Consider the following 13573-nt stretch of genomic DNA (forward strand, 5'->3'; position numbering starts at 1 on the left):
GTTCATGTGATATATATATGCAGTAGATTCTATCCTTAATTAGATTTGATTTTATATGGAATTGAGTGATATTGGGGATTTGGAGTAATTTTAGGAGTTGGCTACCATTGCTTAAAACCTAATATAGTTTCATCTATTGAAAATCACAAAAATAATATTGTAAACCACTGGCATTCTGTCATGGGGATGACATACGTAGCATCCAACTTCAATTCCATCCATTTGTGCCCATCTAGATGCTCCAATAATAATAATAATAATAATAATAATAATAATAATAATAATATTGCTGTTAGAAGGAACTGCTGCATCAAAATTACCAATATCAATTGCTTCATTATGATGCCTACGTCTCGCCACTTAACAAATTTTGCTGGTATAAATGCAGTGATTAAGAGATCAAAGGAGAATGCTCATCACCAAGCTCCACTTCCGTTGGCGGCTATTTCCGGTGGCCAGGAATCGTCTTCTTCCGAAACTTATAGCACTCAGATTAGCAGCCCTGCAACCTCTTCTGCCAAAACTGATAGCGATTTATCCATCCCCCCTGGCCTTTATTATACAATACTTGTATTTTTTCTAAAAGCCATTACTATTCCTACGGTTTATGAGATTTACAAAATTTTTAAAAAAGTTGAAGCTTAAAAAAGAAGTGTCCTCAAGATTCAGGTATTCTGATTTTCAAGGATTGCCCTGAGATGATGCATTTTAAATGATTTGTGATAATTACTAACCTTCAAAGTTTCAAGGTTGGAGTGTTGGGCACATATAGATCACTGCAGAAGGATCTTGCGTGGATTGCGGCTAACACCTCAAAGGGATTGAGCTATGTATTACAAGGTAATTGTGTTATCGTTGATTTGTTTGCTACTACGATAACCGTCAAAGTACCATTCTTTGATGTTCTTCTATGTGTGTATGGTGCATAACTGTATATGTAATCTTTATGATTTTGTTTGCAGAGGCAACACTAGCTCTTCTTTGGCATCCTGATTATTGCATTTCTGGTTATTCCTCTGTAAGTCACTAGGCTATTTTTCATTCCACATCTTGCAATTTTGAGTTTTTGAGTTTTGTTAATTTTGAATAGTGAATTTTGGTTTGTTATGGTGTGCAGGGAGATGTAAATGGCAGTGATGTTGAATGTAATAAACGATTTAATCGCTTTTCTATTGAAGAAAGGAGTAAATTTGATGTCGTTAGGGCCAACGACATCAGAAAGAAAAGTGCAACAACTCAGAGTTCTAACAACGAGTATATTGTGGTTGGTGCTTTTAATTTGATTATCAACAAGCGTATTAACTTTGAAAAAAATAGTTAGTAACCAAGTTTCATAAATATTCCGTTTAGGTCACTTAGTTACAACAGTTATGAAATTTTCACAACAATGGAACAATATTAAAAATTAAGTGGTTTATGAACTTGATTTAATTTTTTGAGTGACGTAAGCGGAACAATACTGAAACTTTTGGTTACAATTTAATAATGTGAACCGCTTCTTGTGCTCTGTGTTTCAAATGCATAAATTACTTGACAAATATTATTGTGGTTGAAGGTTACGATCATCGTGAAAGTTAAGTGTGTGTGTAAACTATCACCAATTAAAAGCATTGCCCAGTTAAAGGTAGCTTTGCAAAAGCTGGCTTGTATCCCTTCAAGATATATTATGGTGAAGCATATCTGCCCTTGTTTCCTTTCCCATAAATCATGGGTTGTCTCTCTCTCTTTACTAACCTTTTGATCATTTTACAGAAAGTTGAGGTGTTCTGCAACCCACAACAGGAAAATAATTGTCTTACAGCACAAGAATTGCTTGAAGATTATCCCTTGTTGCATCCGTTTTAGGTAAGCGCTTATGATACTATCAAGATCATTTATAGGTGATGAACACATCGGTTTACTTCGATTTTTTTAACAAATGTTTTATAGCTATCATTAATGAAGTTTTAAGATTTTGCGGCATGAGTTGCTTGCTTTTAGACCATTGTTGTTTTATTCTTAAATATGTCCGGAGAAACACAAGCATGTGCATGATACATGTAAGAAATCTATTGCAAAAAAAGGTTGTATACTACACAAAAAGAAAAGTACAATTCATAAATAGTGGTATGTAGTGAGAAATAAAACATTTTGACAATTAATAGGTTGTAGTAGTTTAATACTATGATTTAAATATACTAGAAAACATAGTATAATTTTTTTAGTTGAAAAAGATTGTGTTTTTATCCCAAGGGCCTCATGTAAGTCCATCCGGAATACCGGTGAACCATGGTTGTGAGTTAGGGCTGGCAATTTATACTCGATACATGAATACACGACACGTACCTACACGACTTTAATAGGTATCAAGTAAGGCCTTAACAGGTTTCGTGTAGTAAACAGGTAGACACGAATCTACCTTTTAATTTTCGTGTCTAAACAGGTAACCTGTTAAATACATGTTAAGTACCATATTAGATTTTTATAATTAAATATATATATTTATAAGTTATCCCCCTAAATTCCTAAAACATTCTCACTTTTTCTCAGCCGTCACATTCTCACGACATTCCTAATTAGGTTAATACGAATAATTTGACTATCGTAGGATCGATTTCAGCTCTTATCGTGTATTATCGTGTTTTATCGTGTATACAAGGTATTAGCAGGTTCCTTTCGTGTTTGGGAAACAGGTACACGATAAGTTTTCGTGTCGTGTACAAATATATATACACATTTTGTGTTCGTGTCTTATCGTGTACGGGTATCCATGATATGCCAGCCCTACTGTGAGTAGTGACATGGTCACATGGAAACACCACTCCCCCATCTGCGATTGGGTCCGTTAAGTCCCGTTTAAGAAAGATAACCCTATTTAAAGGCATAGACTAAATATCTTACTTATATATTTAAAAATCACTTAAATAAACGTGAGCTTTTAGGATTTTTATTTTTTAACTAACAAATAGGTAAAAGGACTAGATTGCCCCCTACTTAACGATGTTAATAAATGGAGTTTAACAATTTAGACGTAATTGGCAAGAAGTTAGAAACCTCAGTGGTCTATTTACACAAAAAACTTTTTAGATGAAAATCGCATAAATTACCAAACCTCGGGGACAATTTTAAAACTTTACTCTTTTGGTTTTGTACACAGTATTGTACTATGGTATTTCTCTTGTATAAAAACAATATTGTTATACTTATTCTATTTTATTATTTTTAAATAATATTGGGACCCATGTCCTACAATCTTAAAACATATTTCGGGTCTCTACTAAAGAGCCCATATGTCTACTAGGGTACAACAATCGGAACAGTATGTGTATTGTCGGAGATGGCACTCGTACCCGAGATTGCACTAGGTATATGTATTGATGTTCTTAAGAAAAGTAATATGGAAAGAATAATATGGTGTTGTAATCGAGTAGAAAGTATCCTCTCTATGAGTTCCCAACATATGGGTCTTCAAGTGTTCTTCATGCTCCAAATGGCTCTCTTGTATTCTTTTTCCATCTATCAAATGAGACACCAAGTCTACTATATATACAAGAGTTAGAGGTGAGTGTGGAGTCTTACTTAATTAGAGACTTAATCTTATAACAAAACTCAACAAATGTCATAAAGAAACTCTACTCAATAGTTTCAACATATAAAGAGTTTAATATTAATAATGCAAATATATTAATTTCCGTTCATATACTTTATAATTTAGCAATATTATTATTTTTTAATTGAGCATAGAATGAATGAGAGAGTTATGGTTATATTTAAAATAATTGGATTGATTGGTTTAAATAGGGTGTTGATTTGTATAAAACATTTGATTTTTATTTATTTATTTTAATCAAGTAGTCCTCCACCGTCATGAACAAAACGCCCCTACCAAATTTACCTCATGATGTCCCAAGGGCGGTGCACTTGACGCTATGGGACGCTATTCTTGACCTAAACGTCCCACCACATGGGACCTAAACGTCTCCACTGGCTAAGTTTCTATTTCATGCTAAAAGCTAGCCAAGTCGACCTGCTCTGTAACCATGCTGAGCCATAGCTAAGGTCGGCTCGTGGCTCGCCCATTGGCTTGTTTAAATTAAAACCCCAATTTATATATATTTATATAATTATTATTAATATAATAACATAATTGGGAGAAAAAAAATTATACATAAAACTATTATAAATTCTTTATTTGTAAATTTTGCATTATTGGGGCATGTTATAAAATTAAAATAGGGGAAAGTTAACTTACAACTAAAAAAGCATGCTAATTGTGCGAATTAAATAATGTAATTATATATACAAGTAGTGTAATTATGTAAATAGTTGTTTTCTATGTAATGTAATGATGTTGTTTATAGTTTTTGTTACGATGTAATTACACGACGTTGTATATAGGTTGCATTGTAATTACATTACGTCGTAAATAAACTAAGCTGTAATTACACTACGATGCAATTACACTACGATGCAATTGTACTATGCTGTAATAGCACTATGCTATAATTACACTGCATCATATACTTCTTCATCAAATATGCAAATCGATGTTCGTTCTAAAAGTTTAGCAAACACAAATTTGAGTGGCAAAACAAAATTGCTTGTTTGATTCACCCGCCACCAATTCTAAACCCTTCATCTTGCAATCGTCGTGACCATCAATTTGATAACTTTCAAATCGATTGTCCACAATCACTGATATCCTCAAGGAGTATATTGCTCTCAGGTGTTCCATGGCTTTCACTTTGATTAGCGAGAAATTGAATTTGCCACCGTCAATCTTTTAGTTTTCCTTCAATTCACATGATTAACACCCTAATCCTATTTGTATTTGATCTAAACTCATTAAAATATTTTTTGTGCTATGTATATCAATTTGTGTAAACAAAATAAATAAGTAAATAAATGAGGTGACTCGAGCTTTTTACGAGCCAAGCTTGAGCTCAACTTGTTAGCTTGTTAAAATATATGATCATATCCAAGCCGAGCCGGTTTGTTTGATCTTGAGCTCAAGCTAGAGCCCGAGCCCAATCCTGTTTCAAAAGCTAAGTTATTTATAATCTGACTTAGGTTTAACTAGTTATGATCAAAAGTCTTACAACAACAGAACAGCACGTGTTGAAGCTTAAATAGTTTATGAAGTTGAATTAATTTGTTCACATTTACTAATGTGGGACAACGTTGAAACTTCATTACTATTTAATGTTTTTCGCCCCTTGTTAACTAAAAAAGTTCCTGTTGTAGGTTACGATCCTTGTAGCTGCTTGGTCATGTGCATGGAAATTGCCACCCGTTAGGAGGGTCGAACAGTTAAAGAACGCCTTGCAAGATCTGGCCTCTATCCCTTCAAACTATATTAGAGTGAGACCTATTTGCCTTGTTTTCTATCCCATAAGTCATGAGTTTTCTGTTTATATGCTGACGTTTGGCCATTTTATAGGATGTTGAGGTGTTATGGAACCCACAACACGAAAATAGTTCTCTTACGGAACAACAATTGCTTGAAGATTATCCACTTTTGAACCCGATTTAGGCAAGACCCCATGGTTTTACTTTTTATAAGTGAATGTTTGATTTTAAGGTGACCTTGAAGTTGGTTTGTAACCTTTTTTTTTTTTTTACATTCTTAGAGTGTTTTATATATTCTTAGAGTGTTTTATATAGATATATAATTAAGGAAGAAATAAAAAGGTTTGTTTGGTATGAGGTAATCGAATGGATGGAGGAATACAATGGATAAAGGAATGAGATAACTTATTAAAGGTAATAATCCATTTCATTTCTTTGTTGATTATATAGTGGTTTTCGAACTTATTTTCACAGTTATGTATCTTACATAGCACATACTTTATCTTAAATAGCACTTACTTTTAAAGCGAGTCTTTAACTACGGTTTTAATGCTTTCTTAGTGTAATTTAGTCATTTTAGCTTTTCACTATCAATGTTGGGGTCTTGAGTTGTCCCAACTTGAATGATTGTAACTCTATGTTATATTTTCAATGTTAAACTTGCTAATTATTTTAGGTTGGTCAAACTCAACAAATACTCGTCATAAATAATCTCGGCCAAATGAGAAAATGTTGGAAAATCCCGTTATGTGGCCTTCTATCATTTAACTAAGAGGTTGTTTGACAATCTAGTGCTTTACCAATAAAATGTATGACTGATTAAGAGCTAAACTATGAATCATTCGGTATGTCTTTGCAGCTTAACCGTTAAAAGGCTCCATTAGCCATTAAGATTCTTGTGTAACCAAACACAATCTAACTCGTATCAATTCAGATATAACCTTTTAATTGAATCATTAAGGGCTATTAAATAGCCTCTAACCTTTGTCAAAATGGCATAATTGTGTTCTTCAAGTTATGTCGATTATTTTTAATTGATATTTTTACGTACACTATACTTAAATGTGAACAATTATCAGAATTGGGCTACATGTCGCCACGTGTCGGTTTGTTAGTTGACTTTTTTAGCCAATTTACTTTTCTAATTAACTTTTATGGAATTATTTTATGCCCTGAGCTTTAATAAACTTTTTTGAATAATTTACGTTTCTACTTTCAACTTTAATAAGTTATTTCAACTTTAATAAGTTATTTGTCACTTTTTCTTTAAATGACCTACATTTCTACCTTGAATTTTAATAGAGTTATTATTTTAATAAGCTTTCTTTAATCTTTTTTACACATTTAATTATTATTTTTTACTTAACTTATAATAATTAAAACTAACATGTAACTATAGTTATGCTTATTTAACTGTGTAACTTGCTTACTTTTACCGTCCTTTGTCTTTATTTATTCATCGATAAACCATGTAACAAATATATACTTGTCAGCATTCTTTACAGCCTGCCGCAAAGCATGAATTCAATACTAGTTTAGAGCAATTTCTTTTGAACTAGTTTAGAACAATATAGCTTCTTCTAAAGTTTAAGTTGAATACTTACATGTTTTGTGCGCTCTTAAATTTCCATCAAATTTCTTACATATTTAGCCTAATAAATTGGCCAATTTTAAAACTTTGTATGTGTTTTTTTTTCCTTATAACAAATTGGCATGGAGTCAATTTGTTGTAGCTTAAGTTGTATTGGTGGGGAAGTGAGAATTGGGTTGGAGGTTGAAATAAGCATGATCTCAAGCAGTGTCGTCTTTGAGAAAGCAAAAAAAAATATTGGGGCAAAAGGTAAATTTTTTGGGCCCTAAGTATAATGAGTATTTTGTTGGTTTAAACAATTTAATTTTGATATGGTCTTATTGGTTATAATTTAGGTTGTGTAAAAAACTTTTGTATAAAAATAAAATTAAAATGTCTCAAATGAGACTAGAACCCATGACCAGTTTGAAAGTAATACCCCTTTGCCACTAGACCAAGCTAGTAGTTATATAATTGAGTTTAAACACTAAATATACATATTGTATTAATAAAAATATATATAATTAAAAAAAATTGGGCCTAGCGGGGTGTCCGGCTTGTGGCCGTCGACCACCCCACCACACCTTATGGCCGACCCTGATCTCAAGTTCGAATCCGATCCCAACGGGACTATAATGGACTTTTGTACAATGAGTTTTCACTAGAGCTCTACAAACACGGCCGTATGAGGTCGCATTTTGCCATTGAAGTACAAGGCTTTTATTCGTTATTGGTTAGTTAAGAAAAAACAAATTGGAGATTTATCTCCATAACTTAGTTTGAGTTTATATAGAAACGGGATACCTTAGGGCGCGTTCGTTTAATAGAATTCATGGAAATTCAAATGAATTGGAATTAAAATCCCATGGCATGGCATGCTTATTTTGTTGGAATTGGAATCTTAATTCCATTTTGTTATGTTCGGTTGTCAAGGAATTGAAATTGGAATTGAATTCAATTCCTTCAAATAAATGCATTCTAAATTCTTCTAAAATGTGGAGAATCTCAAGTGAATTTGTTGGAATCTTTTCTCGAGTTTTTTTTAACGAGAACAACGAATAAAACATTTTAGTTTTTTTTTTTTTACTTTTTTTGTTTTTCGATTTATATTTTGAGTTATGAATTTTTTATTATTATTTTTGAATATTTTTTTGAGGGGTTTTTTATCTTAATAGAAAACCCCAAAAAAATTCAAAAAAATAATAATAAAAAAATCATAACGCAAAATATAAATAACAAACAAAAAATCTAAAAAAACTAAAATGTTTTCGTCGTTATCCTCGTTAAAAGAAAAAAAAACGATTTCAATTCATTTGTCAAACGAACACATCAATAATGGAATTGCATTTCAATTTCTTTAAATTCTAATTTCTATTGCAATGTTCAGATTTCAAATCCAATTCCTTCCAATTCCTAATTCTATGCAAATTCCAATTCCAATTCTAATTCTAATTCTATTCCATCCTGTGAAACTTAACGCGCCTTTGAGATTTTTGAGTAATTTTATTCTTTTATATTTGTTATTAATAATGTTACCAACCAGTCTTGCCGTTTTACGTCCGTTCATCTTCTTCCTAAACGCCAAACATTCTCTAATGGCGATCACACACTTTCTCTTACAATCCAATTTCAGTTCCACCAATTTGCACCAACCAAATGGTCCTCGTGTACCAATAATAATAATAATAATATTGCTTTCAATGGAATGAACGTGGGATAAGGGAACGGAATGCACAAAAGAATGAAATGGATTATTTCCATTTTATTGTCTTGTTTGATTAACATCTAGAAAACTAAAAATGAAATGAATAATTAATTAATTAATGTTGTTAGTCAGCCAAAAATAAAAGAAGGAATAAAATAATATTGGAGGTAAGCGGTGGTGAAGGTGGTGGCGGTACTAGTGGTGAGCGGCGATGGCAAGAGTGGGAGGTGATTGATGATGGTGGTTGCCGGAGGTTAGTGACGGTGGTTGGCGGTGGCAGATGGTGTGGTGGTGCCGGTAGTTGGCGGTAACAGCATGGGCGGTGGTGGTAGTGGGAGGTGGTGGGTAGGTTGCGGTGATGGTGGGTGGCGATGGTGGTTGTTAGAAAGATAGAATAAAAATTAAATCAAAAGAGCAAAGTATCATCTCAACATTATTCCCTTAGTTACGGAAATTCAAAAAGTCAAAAGACAGTAAGGAAGATTAGAACGTTGCAACCAAAATCAAGGAACCAGATCTGTTTATTATTATCATTATTATTGTTTCCATGTATAAGCCAATTGTTTCTTATTTATTTGGCTTTCTCTTCCTCTTGTAAACATACAAAAATAACAACAAATTAATATACAATTGCTTTGAACCTTCAACAATTCTGATTACCCATTTCAACATGGTATCAAATCAGTGTTTATGATCATTGGATTAGAAAAACCTGCTAAATACTCGTCATCCCCAATTCAATATTCACTTTCACACACCACCACACATGGATCAGCAACAACAATTGATTCATCAACAAATTTTGCACCAGTCTCCATCGATGCCAGGCTTGAATCACAAACAACAAATTGGGCAGATTGAGAACACTGGAGATGAAGGCGCATGGTGTGGTAATATAGCAGCCGCCGGAGATGGTGAATTCGACAATAGAAGGAGAGATGGAGGCTTTGATGGTGATGGTGATGGTGAATTTGATAATAGGAGAGATGGAGGCTTTGATGGTGTGACGGCAGGAGATGGAACTGCCATTAACATCGACAGAGGTATAGGGGTTGAGAACTTATTCTCAAACCCCCTTATTTGCAACCCTAGTTTTATTAACCCTTTAGTTTTAAAACTATAAAATAAACCCCTTAAAGAATCTTTAAATTCTAAAATCTATCCTAAACAAAATAGTAATTTTGATACTGGACAAAACTTTATGATGGGTAAAAATAAAAAATTCCAATATTTTTTTCCTAAAAATTACCCAAATAAAATTGTAGGAGAAGTTAATATGGTTGAAACATGTGAAAAATTAAATAAATCATGGATTTTTTACTGTGGTGCTACCGACACCATGACTTTTGAATTATCCGACATAATTTCAAATTCTAAACCTAAAATTAACTATATAAAAACCGTCAATGTTGGAATGGTTCCCGTAAAGGCTGGTGGAACCATTGAAATATCACCTAGCTTAAAACTTTCAAACTGCCTTTATGTCCCGTCTTTGTCACATAAACTTTTATCTATAAGTCATGTGACAAAACAACTAAACTGCTCAATTTTAATGCACCCGACCTTTTGTATATTACAAGATATCAGGACAGGAACAATTATTGGGCGTGGCACTAAACGCAAAGGATTGTACTATGTCGATGAAGTGACGCAACATGGTACTGTGATGTTGGCTCATGGTACTATCAATAGAGAGGCTTGGTTATGGCATAGGAGATTGGGACACCCATCTAATGGTTATTTGCACATTTTATTTCCAAAATTATTTCCATTAAATGAAACAATAAGTTGTGAAACGTGTGTCTTGGTCAAAAGCCATAGACATAGTTTTAAACCCAACAACACAAAAGTTAAATCCTCTTTTTTCCTTATCCATTCGGATGTATGGGGACCGACAAAAGTTGTTGGAGGACAAAATTTTCGTTATTTCGTAATCTTTGTTGACGATTGCACTCGTATGACGTGGATTTATTTTCTAAAGAATAAATCTGAAGTTTTTGATAAATTTACTATGTTTTATACTATGATACAAACACAATTTAAAACCAATATTCAAATCCTTCGATCCGATAACGGTGGGGAATTCATAAATGATTCAATGAAGCAATTCTGCCAAACAAAAGGGATAGTTCACCAAACGTCGTGTTCTCACACTCCCGAACAAAACGGCAATGTCGAACGAAAAAACCGGATTCTTTTAGAAATAACCCGTGCCTTATTGATTGAATCTCAAGTTCCCCAGTCCTTCTGGACTGAAGCTCTCGCTACTGCTGCGTATCTTCTTAACCGATTGCCAACAAAAGCCATTGACCGAAAAACGTCTCTTCAAAGCCTATCAGAATTCACCAACCTTCCACCCATCCTTACATTACAACCACGAATATTCGGATGCTCTGTCTTTGTCCACATACCAAAGAAAAATCAAACCAAACTCGACCCATGTGCTGAAAAATGTGTTTTTGTAGGCTATGGTGTCAACCAAAAAGGGTACCACTGCTACAATCCAAAAACCCATCGTATGTACACTACCATGAACTGTGACTTTCTCGAAACCGAGTTCTTTTATACCTTCCAACACAGTGGTCAGGGAGAGATGGAGCATGACACACTGAGTTGGCTAAAATGGTTTCCAAAATGGGCCACATCATCTAAAGAAGTTAATCATAGTACAGAAGATGAGTCACCGACTTCACACCAATCTAGTGGACCAACAATCAGTGAAGACGAGCCATCGACTTCACACCAATCTAGTGGACCAACAATCAGTGCTACAATCCCATTACCTCCCGACCTAACGCCCGAGGTAAGTAATTCTCATATATCTGAAAATAATACAACAAATGGAATATCTCATGAAAATACTGATACAACTAACAACCATGAGATGGAATTAGAACAAACAGTGCAGGTGGAACAAGAAGAAACAACCGAGAGATATGTCCTCCCACCAAGAGTCAACAGAGGAATTCCTGCAAGTAGATACTCACCAGAAAAACAATCCAAATCCTCCAAATATCCCATAGCCAACATAGCAGACGCAAACTTATCTAAAGAAGCGAAGGCCTTTAACGCTTCTCTCTACGCTGAACAAATTCCAAACTCTGTGGAGCAAGCTTTAGGATCAAAGAAATGGAAGGATGCCATGGAAACAGAGATGAAAGCACTGATTAAAAACGGTACATGGGAAATATGTGACCGTCCTATAGGAAAGAAACCTGAAGGATGTCGATGGGTGTTCACAATTAAACATAAACCAGATGGAACCATTGAAAGATACAAAGCACCGTTGGTGGCTAAAGGCTACACTCAAACATATGGGATCGACTACCAAGAAACATTTTCTCCTGTAGCCAAGATTGACACAATCAGGGTCCTTTTCTCGATCGCTGCAAATGAAGGGTGGCCTCTTCACCAATTTGTTGTTAAGAATGCATTTCTTCATGGAGAACTAAAAGAATAAGTGTATATGGAAGCTCCATCTGGGTTCACAGAAAATTTCAAAGCAAAGGAAGTTTGTCGCTTAAAAAAAACAATCTCCTAGAGCTTGGTTCGGCAGATTTACCCTAGCAATGAAGGGATATGGATTTCGACAAAGCAATTCCGATCATACACTCTTCCTTAAAAACAGAGGTAACCTTTTAACTTGTTTAATCATATATGTTGATGACATGATTATTACAGGGAATGATGATGAAGAAATGAAGAAGTTGAAAGAAAGCCTGTTTAAAGAATTTGAAATGAAGGACTTAGGAAGGCTTAAGTACTTTCTTGGAATTGAAGTACTAAGATCTAAAAAGGGTATTTTTATATGTCAAAAAAAATATATTCTTGACCTTTTAGCCGAGACAGGAATGATCGATTGCAAACCGGCTGATACGCCAATGATGGTTAATCATAAACTTCATATGGAAGAAGGAGGGGAACTGGCAAACAAAGAAAGATACCAACGCTTGGTAGGAAAATTAATATACCTATCACATACTCGTCCAGACATCGCATATGCAGTGGGGGTAGTCAGCAAATTTATGCATCAACCACAACACACTCACATGGAAGAAGTATTAAGAATTATCAGATATCTCAAAGGGACAACAGGCCACGGGGTTCTCTTTCAACCAAATAAACACCTAAAATTTCAAGTGTACACTGATGCAGACTGGGCAGGAGACAAAGATGATGGAAGATCAAACATCTGGTTACTTCACTCTACTTGGTGGAAATTTAGTTACATGGAGAAGCAAAAAGCAGAAGGTCGTAGCATTATCTAGTGCCGAAGCAGAATTTTGAGGAATAGCACGGGGCATAACAGAGGTTCTATGGATACGTAAACTTATGATAGAAATTGGTTTTCTCCCAACCGAAGCTAGTAGAATCATGTGCGACAACAAAGCTGCAATACAAATTTCAAAAAACCCTGTCCAACATGATCGTACAAAGCATGTTGAGGTCGATAGAAACATCATTAAAGAAAAACTTGAAGCCGGGATAATAGAATTACCGTTTGTTCGATCAGAAGACCAATTAGCAGATATCTTAACAAAAGCTGTTAATGAAAGAATATTCAACAAATTTCTTGACAAGTTGAGCATCGGAGACCCTACTACTCAACTTGAGGGGGAGTGTTAGAAAGATAGAATAAAATTTAAATCAAAAGAGCAAAGTATCATCTCAACATCATTCCCTTAATTATGGAAATTCAAAAAGCCAAAAGACAGCAAGGAAGATTAGAATGTTGCAATCAAAATCAAAGAATCATATCTGTTTATTATTATCATTATTATTCTTTCCATGTATAAGCCAATTGTTTCTTATTTATTTGGCTTTCTCTTCCTCTTGTAAATACACAAAAATAACAACAGATTAATATACAATTACTTTGAACCTTCAACAATTCTGATTACCCAATTCAACAGTGGTTGTGGATGGTTAATGTGGTGGCGGTAGTCGACGACGGTGGCAACGGTAATCAG

The 13573-nt window shown here is 34.2% G+C and overlaps 2 protein-coding genes across 2 annotated transcripts; both read left to right on the forward strand.

The window, feature by feature from the left end:
• Window positions 1–342: 342 nt before the first annotated feature.
• LOC143563924 (FLUCTUATING-LIGHT-ACCLIMATION protein 1, chloroplastic-like) lies at window positions 343–5512 on the forward strand. Its single transcript, XM_077051347.1, has 6 exons — window positions 343–570; window positions 750–840; window positions 963–1018; window positions 1118–1264; window positions 5224–5340; window positions 5420–5512. Exons 1-6 carry the CDS (start codon window positions 343–345, stop codon window positions 5510–5512), a joined length of 732 nt encoding a protein of 243 aa, XP_076907462.1.
• A 6660-nt stretch (window positions 5513–12172) lies between these two features.
• Window positions 12173–12890, forward strand: LOC143563925 (uncharacterized). The gene is made up of 4 exons (XM_077051348.1): window positions 12173–12233; window positions 12285–12401; window positions 12444–12556; window positions 12759–12890. Exons 1-4 carry the CDS (start codon window positions 12173–12175, stop codon window positions 12888–12890), a joined length of 423 nt encoding a protein of 140 aa, XP_076907463.1.
• Window positions 12891–13573: the final 683 nt, after the last annotated feature.

This window comes from Bidens hawaiensis, unplaced genomic scaffold (assembly GCF_021521415.1).
Source record: "Bidens hawaiensis isolate Kalapana, Puna unplaced genomic scaffold, B.hawaiensis_p1.1 tig00021656_1, whole genome shotgun sequence".
Classification (NCBI taxonomy): Eukaryota; Viridiplantae; Streptophyta; class Magnoliopsida; order Asterales; family Asteraceae; genus Bidens; species Bidens hawaiensis.

What these genes read in the sequence shown, in the direction of transcription:
- LOC143563924 (XM_077051347.1), top strand. Translation starts at nt 343, where the DNA reads ATGCCTACGTCTCGCCACTTAACAAATTTTGCTGGTATAAATGCAGTG. An exon ending in ATTGAGCTATGTATTACAAG is followed by an intron (nt 841 to 962) that starts GTAATTGTGTTA and finishes TTTTGTTTGCAG; the next exon opens with AGGCAACACTAGCTCTTCTT. An exon ending in GCATTTCTGGTTATTCCTCT is followed by an intron (nt 1,019 to 1,117) that starts GTAAGTCACTAG and finishes TATGGTGTGCAG; the next exon opens with GGAGATGTAAATGGCAGTGA.
- LOC143563925 (XM_077051348.1), top strand. Translation starts at nt 12,173, where the DNA reads ATGAAGGGATATGGATTTCGACAAAGCAATTCCGATCATACACTCTTC. An exon ending in ACTCTTCCTTAAAAACAGAG is followed by an intron (nt 12,234 to 12,284) that starts GTAACCTTTTAA and finishes TGATTATTACAG; the next exon opens with GGAATGATGATGAAGAAATG. An exon ending in AAGAAAGATACCAACGCTTG is followed by an intron (nt 12,557 to 12,758) that starts GTAGGAAAATTA and finishes ACACTGATGCAG; the next exon opens with ACTGGGCAGGAGACAAAGAT.